At 38.7% G+C, this 22,512-nt stretch overlaps 1 protein-coding gene across 11 annotated transcripts in view; it reads left to right on the top strand.

Annotated features, from left to right (window-relative positions):
• Positions 1 to 22,512, top strand: part of BCAS3 (BCAS3 microtubule associated cell migration factor) — a 494,723-nt gene that overhangs the window by 23,997 nt on the left and 448,214 nt on the right. For all 11 annotated transcript variants that reach the window (XM_037880509.2, XM_043531385.1, XM_037880505.2 and 8 more), the window contains exon 8: positions 16,437 to 16,509. In XM_037880509.2, coding sequence (XP_037736437.1) covers positions 16,437 to 16,509 — 73 coding nt within the window. The remainder of the gene's footprint in view (positions 1 to 16,436; positions 16,510 to 22,512) is intronic.

Genomic DNA, 22,512 nt, shown 5'->3' with positions numbered 1-22,512 from the left:
TTAGAAGTGTAGTTAAAATAAGTTACTCTTTCAGAGTAGTGTGGTTTTTACTAATATCACTGTTCCTTGATTTTCATATCTATTTGTTCAACGCTCCAGTCTTGACTTGGTCTGTTTCCCAGACATTTTTTTTGTTACTTTATCTGACAGCGACATAAAATTGCCAAGATAACTGCTTGTTTTTAAAAATATATGAGCATAACTTTGTTCACTGTTAAGAACCAATAAACGGAGGGTACTAGAGATGCACAGGAGTGCTTCTTTGTTCTATGGACTCTTTTTCTGCATGAGATTTTGGTCTCAAAGATGTGTGTCCTTTCTAAGTGCTTTTGATTTTTTTTCCCTCCATAATTCTGAATTACTTAAAATTTTTAACTCCTGTTTTTAACCCCAGCTGCTGCTTTCTTCATAAGCTAGAGAACTGCTGGGCCTGGATATCTTAAATATTCTAGAGACTCTTATGCTTCTATTTTGAAATAATAATATTCATAATTAATTATTATATTATTTATCAATTAATGTGTTAATCTAAAATACTGCTGGGGGGTGATTTCAGATATTGTTTTGTTTTAAATCCTATCTCACTATCATAGGAGCAACTATTGTCGGACTAGCAGGGACCTCCAGAGGTCATCTAGTCCAGGCCCCTGCACTCATGGCAGAACTAAGTTTTTATTTAGACCATCCCTGGCAGGTGTTTGTCTAACCTGCTCTTAAAAATCTCCAATGATGGAGATTTCACAGTCTCCTGAGGCAATTTATTCTGGTGCTTAACTACCCTGATGGTTAGAAAGTTTTTCCTAATGTCCAGCCCTAAACTGCCCTTGCTGCAATTTAAACCCACTGCTTCTTGTCCTATCCTCAGAGGTTAAGGAGAACAATTTTTCTACCTCCTCCTTGTAACAACTTTATATGTACTTGAAAACTGTTATCATGTCCGTTCTCAGTCTTCTCTTTTCCAGGCTAAACAAACCCACTTTTTTCAATCTTCTCTCATAGATCTTGAATAGTTTTTAATTTCTGGGCTTTCTTCAATTTGTCCACATCTTTCTTGAAATGTGGTGCCCAGAACTGGACACAATACTCCAGTTGAGGCCTAATCAGTGTGGAGTAGAGCAGAAAAATTACTTCTCATGTCTGCTTACAACATTCCTGCTAATACATCCCAGAATGATGTTTGCTTTTTTTGCCACAGCGTTACACTGTTGACTAATATTTAGCTTGTGGTCCACTATGACCCTCAGATCCCTTTCTGCAGTATTCCTTCCTAGGCAATCATTTCCCATTTTGTATGTGTGCAATTGATTGTTCCTTCCTAAGTGGAGTACTTCAGAGCATTACTCTAGTTTGTCCAGATCATTTTGAATTTGAATCCTGTCCTCCAAAGCACTTGCAACCCCTTCCAGTCAAAGAGCATATAGAATGCTGTGCAACAGCGAAAGGCAGGGAAAATTTTCGTCAAGGATACTGAAGCAAACTCCAACTCTTAGGAAAATTGTCATGGGATTTTTAAGTTCTACATGTGGGAGACAGGAATTTATTTTTAAATGTCTCCTCCAAAAGAACTCCACAGTTTCAGTAAAGAAAAATTGAGAAAACAGTTTTTAAACCACTACAATTTTTGTAATAATTGTTACAATCATTATGATAGTATTGACACTCCATTAATACCTTGTCGTCCTTTACCCCAAGTATCATTTTTTTCCTTAGCAAGATGATGGTTGCTAGCAATAGGATTAGCAATGCTTTTTATAGTTAGAGACTCATGTTCAAATACACTGCAGAGTTTATTCATGATTTGTGGTCCTTACCTTCTCAAACTTTCAAACTCTTGGGATGAGTAAAAGATTTTAAGTTTTCTTTGTCATCTGTTCAAGAGGCAGTGCTTGAGATCCAACCTAATGTACATGAAGAAATAACTTTAATAAAAAGTATATAGTGTAAATAATATAGCATACATTAAATTCAAGACGACATTTTGCTTTCTCAAAAGTAAGTAAGTTTGCCAAAGACATGAAGGCTCTTTTTTTATTTTACGTATGGGAAAAATGATAAGTATTTTCTAAAACTTGTAATATTGTAACAGACCACCCATGTGCCCCTGAAATATCAGCCGTTGAAGCTTTTTCTGGTATTCAAACACAGTTACTTTCCCATTCTGATCAGAAAAATAAGTGGAATGGGAATTCTTTGTCGTTTCTTCTAGTTGGAGTGGAGCTAGCTTTTAATTTGTTCCTCTTTTTGCTTATTTTAAGTAAACCATTTTCAAACAAATTGACCTTTCCAGTGTTTGAGGTTTTTGACATGTCTCTTAATGTACAAATAGCCACCTCCTCTCTTGAAGATTACTTAAATGTGGTTTTATCAAGTTCTGAGACCAGCTGTCTTGCTTGCTCAACTACATTGTTTCAGAAATTCTGAGTAACCTCCTGGAAGAGTTTGCTGAAAAATTTGAGCAACTATGCATAAACAAGCAAATCCTCTTAAAATCTGAGACTGTTCAACCCAAATACAGGCAATTCCCAAGTAACAGGCCAGTTCACATTTGCTTATAATCATCTCCACTATTTTGAAAGTGGAACTACTATCCTCTCAGAAGAGAGAACCGGCATACTAACATTTTAACTTGATATAGCTAAAAGAATGAGATGGGCTTCACTAAAACATCAGGTGCTGTTCTTTTGTCTTAAAATTTTCTGTTGATTTGCTAATTATTGGTTAAGAAGTCTGATCTAGAATTAAGATCCTGACAATTTTGTCATCCAGGATCTCACGGCACTTTTAAGAGCATGAGGAGTTACCCTGTTAGTGTCCTGGCTGAACCTCAGTTTGGGCAATATTCTGTTTGACCAAAACTCGCCCTGTAACTTCAACTGGAGAAGCAAGTCTCCTGCATACAGCTGCTAAGTAGTGTTTCTTGTGTAAAATGGCTGCCACATTCCACTGCAGTCGACCTAATTTGAGCTGTTGTTTACTTTTCTGTTCAGGTCTGGGGTTAAGTGGGGAAGTGGTACACAAGTTAGGAATCTATGCAATAGTGTATTGAGAGCTATTTACCAGAACTGTTAAGCAGAGCTTGTCCTTGCACAGAACTCTAAACTAGAGTTAGGTTTAAGTCGATCTTAAATTCAGTTAAAATATTAAACACAAAATGGAATGTATTAGAGCAGTAGTAACCTACTGTTAGAATTTAATACTTTAAAATTTGTGCAGGGCTTTTTCTTTATGGGAACATTGTCAACTTTGTAATTAGCTGACAAACTACAGCTATTTTGCTCTTTTCTGTGTCATCAAATATTGGATCCCTGGGTCTTTTTTAAAAAAGGAAAAAAGGGGGAAAGAAGTATAACTACAAGTGAAGGAAACAATAGTTAACATACCGACAAGTTCTGTTTTTTACTGAGGGTAGAAAAATTCTTTGTGTTGTACAGTCTAGCAAGCAAACTAAACTACTTCTTATGAATTCCGTTGGGCAGTTGTTCTCTCTCGCTCTCTCTCTCTTTCTCTCTAAACTGCTTATATTTAGCATTTAACAATGATAGTTGCTACATCAGAAAGCTGTTCAAATTAGTTCATATTAAATTAAGTTAAACCTTTTATAAACATGTTTTGGTCTCTTTTTTACATGGCTTGGTATAAAGTAAATCTGATTAAAAATACACGAATGTATTATTGACCAATATCTGGAATCGGACAAAAGTAAAACTGTAATAAGAGGCCTTAGATAACTAACACACATAAGCTTTAATGATCCTGAACAAAATAAAATGCATTTGTGAAGGAGAAGCTGATTGATTATTATCAGCAATGCTCAAACACCGTTTTACTGTAAAGATGTAAAAAGGGAATTGTTGAATGTGAGGCTCGTGGTGGATGAATTTGGCACGTTCCTAGAGATAGATCTGTTTGTGATGAGAAACTCATTCCCAGGTGTGAAAGGAAAAGTTCATGGTTTTAACTCAGTTTTTCAGCAGCACAACTTAATAGTTTGTGGACTATTTTGTTAACGTACTGTAATCCTTTGATGTTTGATTCCCTGTTGCATCATGTTTTTCACATCATAATATAGTACTGTTTTCAAAGAATTAAAGAAGACCTCATCAAATCTGATTTATTAAGTTACTCGGCAATGTGTACCTGTGCATTTTAACATTTTCTATTATTTGAGGATAGGAACAAGCCTATGTCAAATCAAATGTCAAATCAGTTTTTTTCATGGTGCTTTCAAACTTTGAGAAGTGTTTAAAATATTTAAACTTTTTTTTAAGAAACTATAATTTTTTTCAATCTTTGTTCTCGTTGACTAACACACATGAAAATTGTTATCTTTAAGAAAAATGGGCCCTGAGTTAGACTGTACTGTGCCTTTTCTCCGTTTCCTTATCACTCAAATGTATAAAAGAAGATGGCTAATTTCCTTAGTCTATATTCATTTATATTATTTTTTATTTGTAATATTGTTAAAGTTAGTCCCCTTTATGTGATTCCACTTTGCCAAATACATAGACATTTACTGTATACTCTGAACTTGCAGCACTGTAGTTGCTAACTTTAAAGCACAGAGATAGAGAAAAATCTAGTGCTAGTAATAAGTACCAGGGATTCCAGAGTATAGTTAGTGGAAAGCCTGGACAAAGGTGACTTCTCACTCTCAAAATGTGGCAAAGCTCAAGCTTAAACATGTTTCCTTCAAGAGCAGATTTCAAAGGCAAGCGTCCACTATTGCAGACTTCTGGCTCGCTTGAGTCTTACACTTGAGACACATAGATGAACTGTGAATGGTTGAATATTGGAATTGTAACAGGACAGACTGGAAGAAGTCCGAGGTCATAGTACTTTTGAACTTGAGCTAGAAGTGAAATGGATGTCAGTGAAGTATATGGTGTATATGCGTAATGAAAATGTGCTTTCCAAGCCCACCTTGCCCGCAGATATGCAGACACATTCTGGTGTACTTGAAGCTTATGGATAGCCTTGAACGTTCGCCTCAAATGAAGTTCATGACGGTGGTCTAGCCTTGAGATAACAGAGACATGGATAACTGAAGAGGCATGTATGTCTCTTGGCTAGCTGAAGGCGAAAAATGTTCTTGGCTATTGCTGCTGTCTGTGAATCCAGGAACAGTGCTGACTGTGGTAACTAACTTTCTGACCCTGACATAATGAACCACCTTCACAATAGCTCAGCAGAGACTGACAAACAAAGGAGAAGTTATAAATGTTGTCTGTTTCTCAAAATGCTTATTCCATCAATCAGCATCGTCTCAGTCTTATAAGAGGCTAGAACCACCCAGACAAACCTTCTTTTCTTTTCCAGCTGTGAATGCTCTTGGCTGTAGCTACAATAGTGAGCTGATGGATTACTTAGAATATAGGCTATTTTTGGACAGGATTACATCTGCCTTTGTTTGTGGAGAGTGTCTAGCACATTGTGGACACTAATGATAGAAAACACAGCTAGTCCAGAACCTAAGGATAGCACTTCAATATGAAAGACAAGATGGATTGTCTCTCGGTTGTGTTGGAGATCAGATATGTTGGTTATCCACTTGAACATTGTGATAACCAGAAAGAAGACAGATGCAGGAAAAGATTGTATACAGTATGCGAACCTGTCTCTTTTTCTGTTCACCTGTTCAGACTAGGGCTAGTGTCAAGTGTGACATGGCTTTATCAAGATGGTGAGTCTGAATATGTATATAAACTGGTCCAAATAGCATTAGTTTGTGCAGTCTTCAAACTATAAGCCAAAATAGGCAATACAGAGGTTATTTCCTACTGATATTATTACATCCATATGTAGCCTTGGAGAAAGGAATCTGTATTTATAAGGCATCCAAGCTCTGCCTTCTTCAAAATTCAGATTTTTAATTGGATCATAAAATAATCAGGAAATCAATTAATCTCTTCCCATCCCATTTAAATCCTTTTGGCCTCCAACAGCATGGGTGGTTGTGATTATTCTCTGCACCTCGGAATATAGATGGCCTTTTTGGAGACTGAAATATTACTCTGGCCAATTTTCAGGCTTACAGGAGGAAGTACAGATGCTTGGCTAATAATCAGACTATGAGGACATCTTTCTTGATGCTACCAGGCTTCAGAATAAGAATCCTAAGCCTAGACATTTTGCATGACTGCATGTTGCATCTGGTTGGCACAGCTTCTTAACCTACCCAGTTACTCACTGTTTTTATCCTTGTGCTGGGATTGACTTGAGTACTTATTCCATATGTGTAAAGGTGTCTAGTTTTCTGAGGGCTCTGAATTTCTCCTGGTCTGTTCAGACATGGAGGAGAAAAGATTTGTTTGAAGACAAATTGGTCTGATTTCCTGTTTGTTGGGGGTGGGGAGTGGGTGGTGGAAACCTTACGTGGTAGATATAAAGGAAGATGAGGCTGGGGCTCTGCCAGTTAAATTAATTAACTCTCCCAGTGAAATGGAAATAGTTGGTAACACTGTCATAGGTTGGGTAGCCTGGGAATAAAAAGCAAAAATCAGGGAATATTAACTTTTCTCATTTGCTGTGTTAAGTTTTTGTGACCTCCTCCTCCTGAAATTGCTTTGTATTAGGCTTCCCCCCCGTAATATATAGTGGTTCCATTTAACTACATTAGTCCAATTATTCATACTCTTTATGTAGCATAGATTAAGTGTTTTCATCACTTCTTCCAAAATTCTTACTCATGCCTTAATCACTTCCTTTCGGAACTGTTGCAGTTCTCTGTTAACTGGTTTCCTGTGAGAATTCGGGGAACCTACGTACGACTTCTAAATTTTGGTTCAAATGATGAAGTCATTAAGAAGTTGCTACAGCAAATTTCATGAGTGTGATTGTTCTTTACCTCTCTACTCACTTTGAGGACCGTGTTGTAGTTGTAAATATTGACAGTTGAGATCACATAAATGGCTTCTTACAGTTTTTGTAGCAGAATCAGAATATGCTTGCTCTATGAAGTGGATTAGTTTGGTAGAATATCTTATTTTTCCTCTTCTTACTTATCGCAGTCTGTTATAGTGAGAATCCTGTATTTACTGAGCCAGAATATTTGCTTAAACCCTTTGAATTCAATGGGTTTGCACAGGCTGTAAATCTCAGCTGAGCAATTAGTATTCCATAGTCTGGAAAGTCCAGAGCCTAACACTGGAATAGCAGAGTGTGGTAGTTTAGGACTGATGTGTTGGCAGAGTTGTGTGTAGAACTTGGCTTGAGCCATTGGTTGTTTCATATATTCCCAGCCCTCGCTATTGTGAACACAAATTCATCAAATTTAATTCAGTTCAGTTTTTTGCCAATTTCTGTATTATGCTACTTGCATGGTTTTTTGTTTTTAAAAAATCACACAGTACAGAATGATTATTTGTACTTCATCAAATTTACCAAGGAGAACAAACATTGTAAACAGTAATGGAAAGTATCAAACTACTTAAGTTTTAAAAGAAATGTGAACCAAGGAACATTGTAAAACAAACTCTTAAACTAGAATTAATTTCAGAAGTTAGAATTAATTGAGTTACAAACTAGTTTTGCACTTGAAAACTATTTCATTATACAAGTTCAAATTTCATTGCAGTTTTAACAGGTATTACCAGCATCTCTGACTTCTGTTTATATTTTTAAATGTTTTTACTGTGAACCTCAAAAGCTGACTTAGCTTAATCTGCAAGAATACTTAAAGGAACTATAATATTTAGGTTGCTCTGTAAAGGAAGGCAGATGTTAATGTTGTATATATTCAGCCACTTGGGTGGCTTAGTGGTTTTAAGTCTCTTAAGGCAAAAATAATTGCCAAGCGTGTACAATACAAAAACCCACCCTACAAGCTGACCAAACAGTAGCAGTTTGTAGCTAGAATTGGTTAGCGCTAAGTGGCTTGTGCAGGTGTGTTTTTAAGCTTTGGTGTTTTGTAAGTGGTGTAGGGTTGATTGTGGTAGAATGAAGTCTGATGTAGGTGGGTTAGAGAAATTATAGAATAGAATTCTGATGTAGCAAGTAAGCCTTTTATAATCTGTATAGAAAAAACATTGGAGTGTTTTTTTAGGTTTACACCAATGTAAAAATATTAATATTCAAAAGTTGACTGGCCCCCCATTCTGCTGCCATCTCACTTTTAGAAACATCGTATTGGTTCCTTAGGTCCACAGGGCTCCAACTTTAACTGCACTAGGCTCATGTGACTCTAGCTTTGGTTGAATGTAATTTAAAATTGCAGACTATTTCCTTCTAAGCAACATTTTCTTAAATAATGCACATCTCTTTCCTCTAATAGTAACATTTAGTTATCACTATCAAATATTTCAGAGTTATTTTCTTGTGTTTTTGTAGAAACTATTTGCTGTATTGACTAAGAATAAAACTGTTGTCTCAGAAGGAAAGTGCAAATATCTGTAAAAGTGCATGGTTTTTGTCTCTGATTAAAATTCTTTGACTTTGAGTTCAGAACTTGAGGAGGTTAAAAGGAGTTTTCTCTGCTGTTCTGTATCCTTCTGACTGGTGGATGGCTTCTTATGATGGTCTTTTGGCCAACGTGTCTGGTGCTCTCAACCTTCTGATACTGCCTTGGTCCTGGCTGCCCCTTTGCCCCTTTTCATTTGCTCACTGCCTCTTTGAGGAGCATCTCGGAAGGATGAAGGTGTCTAAATTTAAAAAAAAAAAAAAAAAAAACATCCAAACATTCTTGAGCCATCTACAGTGCTCTCTCTCTTGCAACTGTCTTTTAAAGTGTCTTCCCACAAATTTAGACTACGTCAGCAAAAATACATAGTAATCAGTCTGTATGCATAGATCCGACCTATTCCTACAAGGGACTTTTTCCTTTCATATAATTTGTCTGGTTCATTTTTCAGTAAGTGTGGTGGATATTACAGCTAAAGAACTTCTGGACAGTAAACGTACTGAAGTGTGCAGTCTGCAATCATTTTTACATAATCTTCATTTGCCACTCATGCAGTCATGCCTGAGGATGTGAGAAGATGATATCTGACCTGGAAGACTGATACGATGTGGATAAAAGAATCCAGTTTGTGGAGAGCAAGTTAACTTCAGTATTCAGCTAGGCTCTTAAGAAAATCAAAGGAGCTAGGCTAGAACAATGTCTTCCTCACTGAGGGAATCAAAGGAATGTCATCGAATTGTACTGTGCAGTAAACTGGGATATTGTCAGCGAAACTCTTATCCTCAGTGGAGAAAACAGGCAGAACACACAAATCTGTGTCTGGCCTCTTAATGTTTGAGTGCACAATTTCCAAGATTAGAAGGCAATGCCTGCTACCGAGAGGAATCAATCACCGGGTATATTCCATTTGTACAAAAGGCTTTTATAGATGATTGCAGAATTGCTGATGCTCATGCAGTTGTGTTATAAGCACTTTGAAGGCAAAGATTTAAGATCAGATTTTTACTATGCAGGATATCTATGGGCATAATTTTTGAATCAATCCTTTTGACAGAGCAGATGCAGATGCTTGTCAGAGAACAAGACATGCAACTTAATATTGCTTAGAGAAGTAGTTTTACTACAAACTATTAATCTGTGAACTGTTACCTTTTGCAATTAGGTTATGAAATGTATAGCAATTTTTGTCCTTTTGGAGCAACAAGGTTTTAAAGTACCTCCTACCATAAATCTAACCTACTTGCTAAGGTGAAATTAAGTGAATTAGAGAAGTTAAGATGAACAAGATAAATTTAATTAAACATACATACAAGTAGTACATACAGACATTTTGCAGGTGTCTGTATTCATTAAATGGCTTGAGCTTAATAACTTTAGCAAGGCCACTATGTATGCTGAGTATTTTAGTGCTGCAACTCCCCCTATCTTACAGTTTTGGATGTGTTTTTTTTTTTTTCTTTCATATTTCTATGTTCCCTACTAATGGAGTACATAGCTATTTGATTTTCTCCTTTATTTAAGTATTGTTATGTAAATTACAGTTTTAAAACCATAACTCACCTGCTGCAAGTTAGTTAGTGCCATATCTCTACTGTCTAATTGTGGCCTAGTATAAATAAGATTTCTTTTTTCTTTGGTGACTAGATTTCCTTGATTGAACAGATTTCCCAGTGAGAATTGACTATCAAAAGGGATCCTGATGGTCTGAATCATTTTCGCTGGGGTGGGTGGAGGTTTTGGAAAGTGATTCATAGACTCTCTAGTTTATGTGTGACTTCCTCCATTTATATGATACAAATTCAACAAAATCAAATTTCAACACCTTTAAATATATTTTTCTTGTAATAAATATTAAAGCTTACTGCTCAGAGGAAAAAGAAAAGGAGTACTTGTGGCACCTTAGAGACTAACAAATTTATTTGAGCATAAGCTTTCGTGAGCTACAGCTCACTTCATCGGATGCATTCATCGGATGATCAGAGGAAAGTGGACTGGGATGTTAAAATAAAAAGTCGATCTTTTAGGTGCTGGCAGAAATTGTTTGTAATTTAACAAAAAAGCCTTACTTTTGTGGCTTTCAGAAGATGAAGTTTCTGGTTCATTACCAAACCTTTATTTTGCTAGCTAAATATGCCATAACACATAAAGGAGTTTGAAGTGCAGAAAATGCTTGGAAATTTTTACCATATGTTCTAGTTCTGTTCCTCTGTAATTAGTCTGAAGTAATAAGTGAAACTTGTTTTGTACCTTTTTCCAGAATTTAACATTTTTTTTTTTTTACCTCATGACTCTATTGTGGCTGGACAGGGATCTATGTCTGAATAGCTCAAAGAAAGTGTTATTTAAACTCCTGTTTAAGGCCAAGAAAGCCATTTTAAATTTGGATTAAAAACTAAGCCTAATGTTTGATTCCCTGGAAGAGATCTATGTGCTGTCTGCTGAGAGAGATTATAAAAAATAAGGTATGACAGATATGGCAATTTCCTGCATATCGTTGGGAGACCCTTATTGAATTAAGTTTAAGTATTTTTGGGGCCCATTGTTTAAATGAATCTTGTATGTGTGATTGTGTTGTACACCAGTGGTTTTCAAACTTTTTTTTCTGCTGACCCAGTTGAAGAAAATTGTTGATGCCCACAGCCCAACAGAGCTGGGGATGAGGGGTTTGAGGTGTGGGAGGGGCTCAGGACTGGGGCAGAGGGTTGGAGTGAGGGCTGAAGGGTGGGCCAGGAATGAGGGGTTCAGGGTGTGGGAGGGGGTCTGGGCTGGGGCCAGAGATGAAGGGTTTGGGGTGCAGGAAGGGGCTCTAGGTTTGGGCATGGGGTTGGGCCGCAGGCTTTTCTCGGGCGGCTCCCGGTCAGCGGCGCAGTGGGGGTGCTAAGGCAGCCTGTCCTGGCACCACGGATCGCAGTGCACCCCAGAAGCGGTCAGCAGCAGGTCCGGGTCCTAGGCGGAGGTGCGCAAGTGGCTCTTGCCTGCAGGCGCCGCCGCCACCCTCCCCCTCCCTCCCCGATGCCATTGTCCGGGAACCAGCCAGTGGAGTGCAGAGCCGGTGCTCGGGCGGGGGCAGTATATAGCACTCTGTGGCTCCCCCCGCCTAGGAACCGGACCTGCTGGCCGTTTCCGGGGCGCAGCGTGGTGTCAGAACAGGTAGAAACTAGCCTGCCTTAGCCGGGAAGCACCGCCGATGGGACTTTTAACGGCCCGGTTGGCGGTGCTGACCAGAGCCGCTCTGACCCAGTGCCTTCCATTCCACAACCCAATACTGGGTCGCAACCTGCAGTTTGAAACCACTGTTGTACGCCATGGTAGAGGGCTACCACAGCATCTAGGCACTAAAGACAGTGAGTGGTGATGAAGGTAAATCAGCCATATTGTTAAACCCTCCCACCTACGGAAGTACCATCTCTTGGAGAGGTTTGTGTATACTGGTTTCTCCAGAGACCAACAGACAGAGAAAGGACTTTTGGATAAAGAGCCTGAGTTTAAACTGACTCAGTGCCTTTGTTCTGATCCAGCAAAGGGACATGACCTTCTGCCCAAGGTGGGGGCCGCCCCCAATCCTTGTGGAAGAACTGACATCTACCAGAGTCCAAGGCTGGAGTTGTGGTGACCTCTGGTAAGCTTTTTAGTGTGCATGTATGTTTTTATTGTTTTTAATATGTTTTCTCTGTAATGCTTTCACATTAAAAATAAATGTTCTTGCTTACAAAGAGCTGTGTGTGGCTATTTATAGCTGTGAACAATTATGCTGTTCGTAGCCTTTGGAGAGAAAGCAAAATACAGAATGCTGGCTTGTTTAGGCAGTCTGGCTTGCTGGAGACACCACAATGTAGACAGGGAACCGTGCAGCCTGGAAAAACCTTGGGGCCTCTCTCCAAGAAAGACGATGGTTGAGAAGCTGGGATCCTAGAGTAGGTGGACCTTGGTCACTTGGATGTACGTTCTTTGGCCCTTTACAGTTCTTCATATTTGCTGAAATTGAATGTTCTCCATACAGGAACTCTGAGTAAAGTTCGTGAGTAAAGAAAATAAGAGTGGAGAAATTTCGAAAGATGGGAACTGTACTGACTTGTGAATATTATTGTTTAACATGCATGTGCTCAATGCTGCGTAAGACATACAAACATATATTTTGTTTTATTCATTAGCCAAATGTAAGTTCCCTGTTTAAATAAACCCAGTTTCCAGGAAATAGTGTTTCTGTGTATGGAAAATGTGTTGTGTTGAACTTTATTTTAAAATAAAGAAAGATACTCCGGATTTTTCAGTTACTCAGGAAACTCTAGCTAGTACTGAATGTAGGAACATATCTCAGCAACATGGGCTACTGTGCGAGCACATTATATATGTATTTGTATTACCAGAGCACCTAGGAGCCCCAGTCATGGATTAGGGCCCTGCTGTGCTGGGCACTGTATAACACAGAATAAAAGGTCTGATTCATTCCCCAAAGAGCTTGCACTCTGAACACATCAGGCCTGTCCTCCTCTCCCTACTGGCTTCCCATAGAATATCAAGTCGAATTCAAGATCTCCCATTATTTTTAAGATGCTCAATGTCCTGGTCTCACTATACCTAAAAGATCACCAGAAGCTCAGGGGCTGCGATCAACATCTATACTCATCAGGCAAGATGGAGCTGTCCACGAGGGTGAAGCTAGTCTCTGCAGGAGACATTATTCTAAGGGACTGGTCTAAGGCTGGGGAGTGAACTCCCACAGGTTTTAAGAACCACTGCAAATCTCACCACTTTCCTTTCTAACTGTAAGGCTCACTTTTAAAACCTTGCCTTCAATAATAAATGCGCATAACATAGCGGACATAAAATAAAGACAAAACAGAAACAGAGCATCTCCTCTTTTCTTTGGAGAAAAAAGGGGAGAACGAGAACCATGTGTAACAAATGCTTGTCAAGCTGCTTAATGCATTTCAGGGAAGCTCTGGGATACTATGCTGATGACAGCAGTATAAGGACCTGAATAGAACTGGCATCAAACAGATAATGAAGAAATAAGAGTGAACCTACATAGTATATTTTCAAAGCATACTTGCTATTGCTAAATAGAATGGTACTTGGCATTATATAGTGCATTTCTTACTCAAGGTACAGTAAAATGCTTTAAAAATCAACGAGGTAGATGAAAGTAATGAAGTGACTTTTGGCAAGCACCATCACTGCTGAGTACCCAGCAAAAGTACATTGCCCTGTTTTTATTGAGAGAAAACATTCAGAGATGCTAGTGTTCTAATTTTCTGAGGTGCTGAGCAGACCCAACTCTCATGAAAGTTAATGGGAGCCATAGTGCTGAGCTCCTTTTGAAAATCAGGCCTTGGGTTATGCTGTTTTATCTCTTGAAAAAGTGTATTTTGTGATTATTAGCGTTATTAAGCTGCCAGCAGGACTTGCATCTCATTGGAAGTACAGTACATGAGCTCATCTGAACAAGTGAACTGTATTAGTATGTGGAAAACTTTTTGACTTCATGGAGATCTGGAAGTTGCTTGATATTAATTTTCATCTAGACAGAGGAATTTGTTTTGCATATTTTCAAATATGCTGATGACAGATTTTTTTTTTTTATCATTTAGCTAAATGGAGTTGCAGATAAGGTGGTGCCTTGTTGGCAGGAAAGGCAGTTTTCATTACTTTAATTGCGTGATTTATCAGGATTTTCAGCTTTTTATAAATGCTGTAGTGTTATGACAGAATTAAAAGGATTTAGAATAAAAGGAGTTTAAGAAAAGGACTTTGCAACAGGATTGCAATACTTTTTATATTCGATGGATTTGGCTAGCTGTTTTTCATTTCAATCATCAGACTACATTCTGTTAAACACTGTGCGGAGCAGGTGTGTATAGCATCAGTATATTGCACATGTGAATAAACACAATTTTATATATAAAAAATTAATCCGCCATAACTTGAAGGATTAAACGTCCCCCTCCCCCCCCCCAGAATGACGGGCCGGGGGGGTGCTGATGCATTAAGCATCATGGAGAACAACACATGTTGCTGCTTGCAATCTCATGAACAGGACTGCTGTTAACCTGATTTCATGCACTGCAAGGTCCTTATACTAATGATTTTTCTAGAGTATTAATAGTTACATCCTAAAAGTATAAATTTGAAGTAGATAATGAAAATTTTTTGAAACCTGAGTTTGTCTTAAACGTCTGAAATTAGAAGTTGAAGCACCCACTGTACAATTATTCCAAATACGTTGCAGATGATGATGATATTCCTTTTGATTCTGTGCAAATGTTTTCCCCTATAATCCATTTTTGTATGTTCTGAAATTCTTTCCTTTGTAATTCTCCTTATTAAAATAAAAAGTTTATACTCAAACTTAGAGTTGGACTGAATAGAAACTTGTGAACTGATGTCTCGAGTGTGTGTGTGTGTATTTGTGTATGTATGCATGGTTTAAATCCTGGCCCCACTAAAATCAGTGGCAAAACTCCCATTGGCTTCAATGGAGCCAGGGTTTCTCCCTTAATGTAATTTCTATTGAGCCTGGCTAGGTAAACAGAAACAAATGGAGTTCATCTGTTCCATATATTGGGGGGAAAAAAAACAAATTGGTTGCCAGGTTTTTAAAAAGACTTTACATGTTTCATTTATCAGTTTACAGATCAGTACATACGGTACAGGTGTGACCCATAAAAAACCTTGGAAAGAGCAGAATAAAATGAAAATGCATTTGGCTTTTTTAAGTAACTCGTAAACCTGTTGTTGATGGTGAAATTATTGATGTGAACCCTTTTCTGTTATAAATACTCCAAACACGTAGGAGGGAAGAGTTAGTCTTGTATAGATGAGATTGCTGAGCGGTTTTATGTTATAAATTAATTGTATGTACCCATACTATTAATAATTAACAGAGACTGTGAAGTGAAAAAGTATATTGTTAATTGTTATACCTTTCTGATGAATTCACATAGAAGTACAGCCATACAATTAATTGTGAATTAAGGTTTGAACAGAATGGTTACCGATACTTGGAGTACATCAAAGAGTTTGATTTTTATAATGAAGAAAGCTTTTTTGCAATCTGGAAATTTACCTCACTGAGACATCTCAGCTTGGTGTGTGTATGTTTAATTTCAGTGACAAACATCCTGACATTCAGCAAAGCAGTAGTACCCTCCGGGGGGAAAAAAAAAATTCCACAAAGGCGAGACATTAGATGGTTTTTATTTGACTTTATTCCTACTTAGACACTTTATTCCTACTTAGACACATTTTTCAAAAGTGACGTGGAGCCTAGGTTATACCGAAAGTCAGTGGGACTTGCTTTTCCTAAATTACTTTTGAAAATGGGACTTATGCTGCTATGTCACTTGTGAAAAATTTGCCCAGTTTAGAGATGTAAGATGGGCATGGGCATGGCCATGTTTTAGGCAAACATTAGGATCCAGCTCGTCACACTAAAGAAAGAGAGGGACTACTCTTATACTGTGTGTGACCTTAATGGAATAAATTGAAAAAATGTGTGAAGCCTTTCAAAAATAGCATCATTCATATTTTAGAACAACTTCACAAAATAGAAAAATGGGAGTTAGCATTACTTGACCTTAATAAGAAATAACGGTTTCTGAAAAGAGTAAGCAAATACCCACGTATCCTGGCGAAATTTTATTGTTCATTTACACCTATCACCATATTTACGGGAGCTATTGTTCTAGAGTTCATGGCTTTGTTGTGAAATGTATCCCTATTGCTGAGCTTGTAGTGGCTGCTGCTCTTTATCTGTATAGCCACTGGCCTTCCAACCTCTTGCCCTTTGCTTTTGTAAAACCTTTGGGTATACTTTGATTGTGCAAGGTGCTCTAAAAATGTTTTCTTTTTCTGTAGAAGAATTTTTTTCAGGTTAATGATTTGTGGTTTTTAAAAAGAAGTGTTCTGAAATTTGACAAGATATAGTAATTATATTTTCAAGTCTAATCAACTTATTGCAGTGAATTAATAAAGACAGCATGGTGAAAATATAATGAATGCTTTTTATTGAGCTTTATTTTTCTGTTTTTCTTCTAATCAGGCCCTCAGAAATGTGATAATTTTTCTGAGAAGAGACCTCTTCTTGGTGTGTGTAAAAGCATTGGATCTTCTGGGTAAGGAAACCTTTCAACTTTTAGTATACTGAAAAAGCAATTTATTTTATAGAACAATAAAAAATATTTTTCTGTAACTTTTTCCGCTCTGTATTCAGAGTTTTTTTTACATTACGAAGCTGGGAAAGGTTCTCCCTGTAAGGTCTCAACCTGCCAGCACCGATTTTTTTTGGGACACATGCCTTTAAAAACAAAACAAACCTCTGTGATGAAAGACCTGTGATATGAAACCCAATATAAAATAAATGAGGAGGTATTTTGAAATTGTGTGGCATTATTTTCTTTTAACATAATCTCATTTTCATGTTCACTGTTTCTGATGGTAATGGATGAAGTTATTACAGAAGAGTGGTCAAAACAGGCCTCTGTGCCTCAAATAATTAAAGGATGTTTGTGAGGGATGAGTGATATTCTATGTATAACAGTGTTGTTGATTGTGTTTTGATGTAAACATTGGCCATGTATTGCTTATTTGTAAAATAATTTTGTAAAAAAATGCTTATTTTTTTGTTCAATTAGAAAAATGAGTTGGCATGTTTGTCTTAGTCTGGGGATAGCATACAAGCAATCTGAGCTCAAAAGTTGCATTTCTTTTCTCACTTCTATCTTGGCAAGGACTGGGAGAGTTGTGCTGGTCTCTCAGTTGGTAGGCAATTTTAGAGGCCCTTATTAAAGAAGTCCCTGGCCTACATCTAAATGGGTTAATACCCATGTGCACACAGAAGAACCTATTCCAAGAAGTGAAGGCTGAAATAAACAAGAGAATCCTAGGTGACAGCAGGGAGTTTTAATATGTCTGTTTCTCCTGTTTCCGGGTCCATTGTGGCTTATATAGTACACTGGACCTATTCAAAAAGACTTCAGTGTTATTTAAAATCTATAGAGTATTCCTCTTGCTCGGTAATGAGCATTTGCCTACCTCCCTTCCTTGAAATGTGTTTTGTTGCTTTCTAAGTGTCAGTTGGAGGGTCTTCCTCATACAAAGAGGTTGTTCTGCTATGTAATGATGGCTGTGTTAGATGTGTTGACTCAGACAGCACTTTCGGCTTATACCCGTACCAAGTGGAAAATACCTGCTTCTCAAGGATAATCCTATGCACAGAGATTCAAAGGCTAAATTGCTGAAGCAAATCTTCTTACAATAATTAGACTAATTCTGTGCCACACCTTTTTAATTAGGAATTTTAATGACTTTGGGTATGGGTGAAGGTTAACTAGTAAACCCAAAACAATTCCTAAGAGTGTTGCCCACTATGTACTGTTAGTTTATTAACAAAGGATATGAATGTTATCTTTAAATTTAAGAATCTGATCAGAAATAAGCATAACTAAACTTCTTCCTTTATGCTAAACTGTTTATTGTGTGTTATGTGCTGTCAAAATGTTTATAATCTTATTAACTACTTCTCCTGCCTAGGACTGCATGTACTGTTTAGTTGTAAACAGTACATTGCAGTTGTTTGTTATCTGGCAGTATTTCCCCTCTTAATCCGGGTCATTGATTTGTGTGTGAAAAATATGCTTCAGAGAACTTATTTTCTGTGCTGGTATTCTTGCAGAAGTGAGTGAGACATGTCTGAGATGTTAACAAAATAGGCCTGTAAAGCAGGCCACTACTTTCTCATAGCTGATGGGCTCCAGTAAAATTCAAGACTTCAAAAAATTATTTTGTTAATTTTTCTAGAGAAAATGCTTCATTACATAAAAAAGGAGCAAAATCAGGTATGCGCCTACCTAGCCATTATTTAAAGATCTGTAAACACACCCTGAGCTTTTAAACCAGGCCTGGAGCTCTGGCCACATCGTGAGAACCTGATTAAAAGAAGGGGACTGTTGCACAGGCTCCCTTTTTTGCCTTTTGAAGGAAGCACTGCTTTGTATTTCACGATGAATCATGATCAGAAGAGTCTAATAATACTAATAAAAAAATCAAACACACGCTTCTCTGATCTAGTGGTTATTTATAAATGGACATTGTAGGAGCCATTGCAATACCAGTAACCTGCAGATTAAGAGTTTCTGATCATTTACATTCTCACCCTGATGGTTTCAAACAAATTGTGATTTTTGCAAGGTATTGTTTGTTGTTCAGGTGACCCAAGGCTGGCTTGCCTTTTTCTTTAAATTTATTAAATGGATCTTCTATTTAAAAAAGCAGTGTAATCACCACTAAACACCAAAAAGAAAATCAGTTTAAGATGTCAAACCTTTAAGTCTAATGGAAGCTGAGGTGTGGGGGTGGGAAGGAATTTCAGTGTTAAGACTTCAAGTCTGTTGTTAATTTGTGGTTTTGTGCTTTGCATCACCTACGGTAACTTTTAATACCTATTTGCCTCTGGACAGATAGTACATCTGGTTTAAATGTAGATCAGTGAGAAGGTGTCTGGAGAAAAATCTCTTTTTTCCTGAAGGATCCCAAAGGCTGGCACTTGCTAGTATCTCTCTACTGTCACCCCCTCATCTGCTGCTGAAATTAGGCTCATTCTAGCGTGAGGGGAGCAGTCTGATAGCACGCAGCAGCAGCACGCTTGAACTGTTTAGGACCTAACGTACGACCACTACTGTATCCTAGTTGAAACATGAAGGAGAATTGACAATAACAGTTCGCACCGCCACAGCATTTTTCAGCTGTACATCTCAAAGTGCTTTACAAAGAAGGGTTAAACTGTATCCCCATTTAACAGAAAACAGAAGGATAAAACTGAGTGGTATCTGGTGGCGTGCGTCTGTGCTCACTTCATGTGCTGTTCTAGCTCTGTGCTGGTAGCTGATCCAGCAGACCTCCGTGATATTACCCCGAAAGACCACAAACTCGGTTCAGTGGTGAAGGTGCTCAGCCAGGTTTATCGTTAACGAAGCATGGCCCTAGTGCCCCATACGTCCTACAGGTGCGCTAACGTGTGCATGCCCATTACAATCAGCCAGTTCAGGCAACAGCGGGACTATCTGCTGCCTCCTAGGCCAGACAGAGATGCCCCTTCTGTGATTTTCTCTTTTATACAAGCAAAAAAAACCCTTCCGATGTGGTTACCAACCGCCCTACACCTTGTACCTGCTGGTTCGAACAAAACCTCTTCATTTATTATCCTGACTTTATCCTACCAAGGATCAGTGTGTCCCTGTACCATTTTCAGGGAGGGTGTTTATATGAATATCCAATACCTAGTACTTAGGAGTGCCTGTGTTTTAGCAATGCTAACTGTGTTTTTGCCAAGTTAATGTACTGGACAATGAACTTGTAAACAAGCATCTGCTTTGACAGAGCCTGACTTTGGTTTAAAGTATGGTTCTTACTGACTTTGATTCAAGCATCAGGCCTTGCACCAGACCCAGTGCTCCATGCGCCCCCCCCGCCCCCCCTTACTACAATGGGCTGAGGAAACGTCTACGCTGTGGCAGCAAATCTCAGAGCCTGGATCTGTAGTCTTGGGCTTGCACTACAGCACTAAAAACTGCAGTGCAGATGTTGTGGCTCGAGTACTGAAGCCCACCCCTCTCTCCAGGCTTCAGAGCCCAAACCACATCTACAGTGCTGTTTTTAGCATCGTAGTGAGAGCCACAGAGATTAAGGCTATGTCTACACTGCAGACCTTACAGAGGCACAGCCATACTGCTACAGCCATGCTGCTGTAAGGTCTCCCGTGTAACCGCTCTGTGCTGACGGGAAAGAGCTCTCCCATCGGCATTATTACACCACCCCACAATGAGCGGTGGTAGCTATGTTGGTGGGAGAGTGTCTCCCTTTGACATAACGCTGTCCACACTGGCACTTTTGTCAGTGAAAGTTATGTCTGTCAAGGGAGGTGTTTTTTCCTCACAACCCTGACCGACAGAAGCGCTAGTGTAGACATAGCCTAAATTACTTTCCTAATGACAGTGATACAAAGACAGAGCCAGGAATAGAACCAGGTTTCTGACATTCAGTTTGTTGCACTATACCGTGGACTACACTGTCTCTCTTTAATGTAAGCCTGTAGTATGGAACCGTTCTTGACTAGCCCACCCTTGAGGTGGGGTGCAGAGCTCCACCACCTGACTCTGTCCCCCTTAGGCCGCCATGTTCTGTGTTCAGGTCCTTGCTATAACCAAGCCCTCTGACTGGGTCCTTAATAGTCTCTGTCCCTTTCTGGATAATGGGGAGATGGAAATTCTGTGATTCTAGTGGGGTCTAGACAGCTCTAGGTCTCCTATATTTAGAGCTTTGTTTTCTAAAGTCCTTGGTTGGAGTAGGGGAATCCGGGCCTGCCCACTCCACTGGGTTCCAGCTCAGGGCCCTTGTTTAGAACAGCCAGAACCAATTGTTTTCTGTCCTTTGCTGCTCACTGAGCTGCCTCCTACCTCTCCTCCCTCAGCCTTCCCCAGCCTCTTGCCCTGCTTCTCTCTTTTTGAGTGGTCGCTTCTGTTGGAGGGATTCTCCCTCTACAATCAGACTGTTTCTCTGATAGCTGCCTTTCTCCTCAGAAGTTCTCCCTGACACTGAGGTTCTTAATCTTTCATCATGGTGCTTCCCTGCCTAGCTAACTGCCTCCCAGTTATTCAGTGAGTTAACTAAGCCCAGATGAACTTGAGGCTTCTGTTCCCCTGACCTTTTCAGAGGGCCTGCTACCCTCTGACAAAGCCAAATGAGTTTGGATATGGTTATGAAAATGGGGCTAATGTTTCTATCTTTGCAAAATGTGGCTTAATGGCTCACTCAAGACACTACCTCCATCAGCCTAGTACCTCCAATGCCATGTTGGGGCATGACTTAAAGGGAAAGCATGTCACCTTTCCAATGGCTAATGCCACTTCTAGAAGCCCTCTGGCTTTTCCCTGTAAGTCTCCCATTCAAGTATTGACCCTGATTACTTTGTGAGATCTGATTGGATCACAGTCTGCGGCAGTATGGTTACAGATAGGGGTTGGTCAAGGCTAAAGTAGCTACTTTTTTTTTGTTGTTGGTATGTTTACCCTATCTTTTTTTTCTTGCTGTTCTTTAAACCTGGCTTCTTTCCTGCCTATCTCTGATGCTCCCCAGACCTTCGTCGTTCTGTCCTTGCTTCTTTCCTGGCACATTCTACCATTCCCTTGACTGTTTTGACTCCTCCAAAATAGGGGATTTTGTAATACTGTGCTCCCAGCCCCCAGTGAGGGAAGTGCCCTTTGTCTAGGAAAGGTGAATGTCTGGTATAGTGGTTTTCAGCACAGAGGGGGGAGTACTATATGGTGTGTAATATCACACACTGATCTTGGACCCCTGCTGTCTCCCAACATAAGTATCTTAGTTAAGATGTCTTTTTCTCAGCGATAATTTATGTAGCATTCATTTTTCATAGCTCTTGTAAAACCTAGCTTGAAGCTGTTAACTTTGTGGGTGTAAGGCAAAGAGCCAGTACATTTTACACTTGACTCACAATAAAACCTCAGAATGTTACTCTTGTATTACAGTTTGGGGGGTTAGTGTAAGCTATTACACATGTTATCATGGAAACTTTTGAGCATGGGAAAACTTTTTTTTAAATGATCAGAACTGTGTGCACACATTCCTATGTGGTGTGTGAGAGATCGTGTTTACAAACATGGTAATATACAGTATAACATTCTCTCATGATTCCAGGAACTTGTGCAGATGCTGCTGAATGCACAAAAGATGTCTGATCAATTGAAAGTCTAATATGTATTAGAATAGCATTTAGAAGTTTTAGACTTTTCCGAGACACTAGACTGTTAAACTAATAAAATTTTGATAGAAAGCAGATCATACATAAATCGACACAGTCATTTCATAATAGCACTTTATAGCACTTTATCTATTAGGATCATATCAGTGAGATATTGACACATTCATGTTAGGAGCTGGAATTTCCTGATTTCTAACCTCTAATCTGCATTAGTGGTTAGTTTCAGGAAATTCATCTGTACTCCTTTTGCTATAAAGTAAATATAATATGGTGAAGGAGCTGTGATAGAATGGTATTTTTATAGTATTTTAATGTAGGACATTCTTTATTCTTGAAATCTGAA

The sequence above is a fragment of the Chelonia mydas genome, chromosome 17 (assembly GCF_015237465.2).
Source record: "Chelonia mydas isolate rCheMyd1 chromosome 17, rCheMyd1.pri.v2, whole genome shotgun sequence".
Classification (NCBI taxonomy): domain Eukaryota; kingdom Metazoa; phylum Chordata; order Testudines; family Cheloniidae; genus Chelonia; species Chelonia mydas.
The sequence above is the reverse complement of the archived record's forward strand: the minus strand, read 5'-3'. Positions and strand labels throughout refer to the sequence as shown.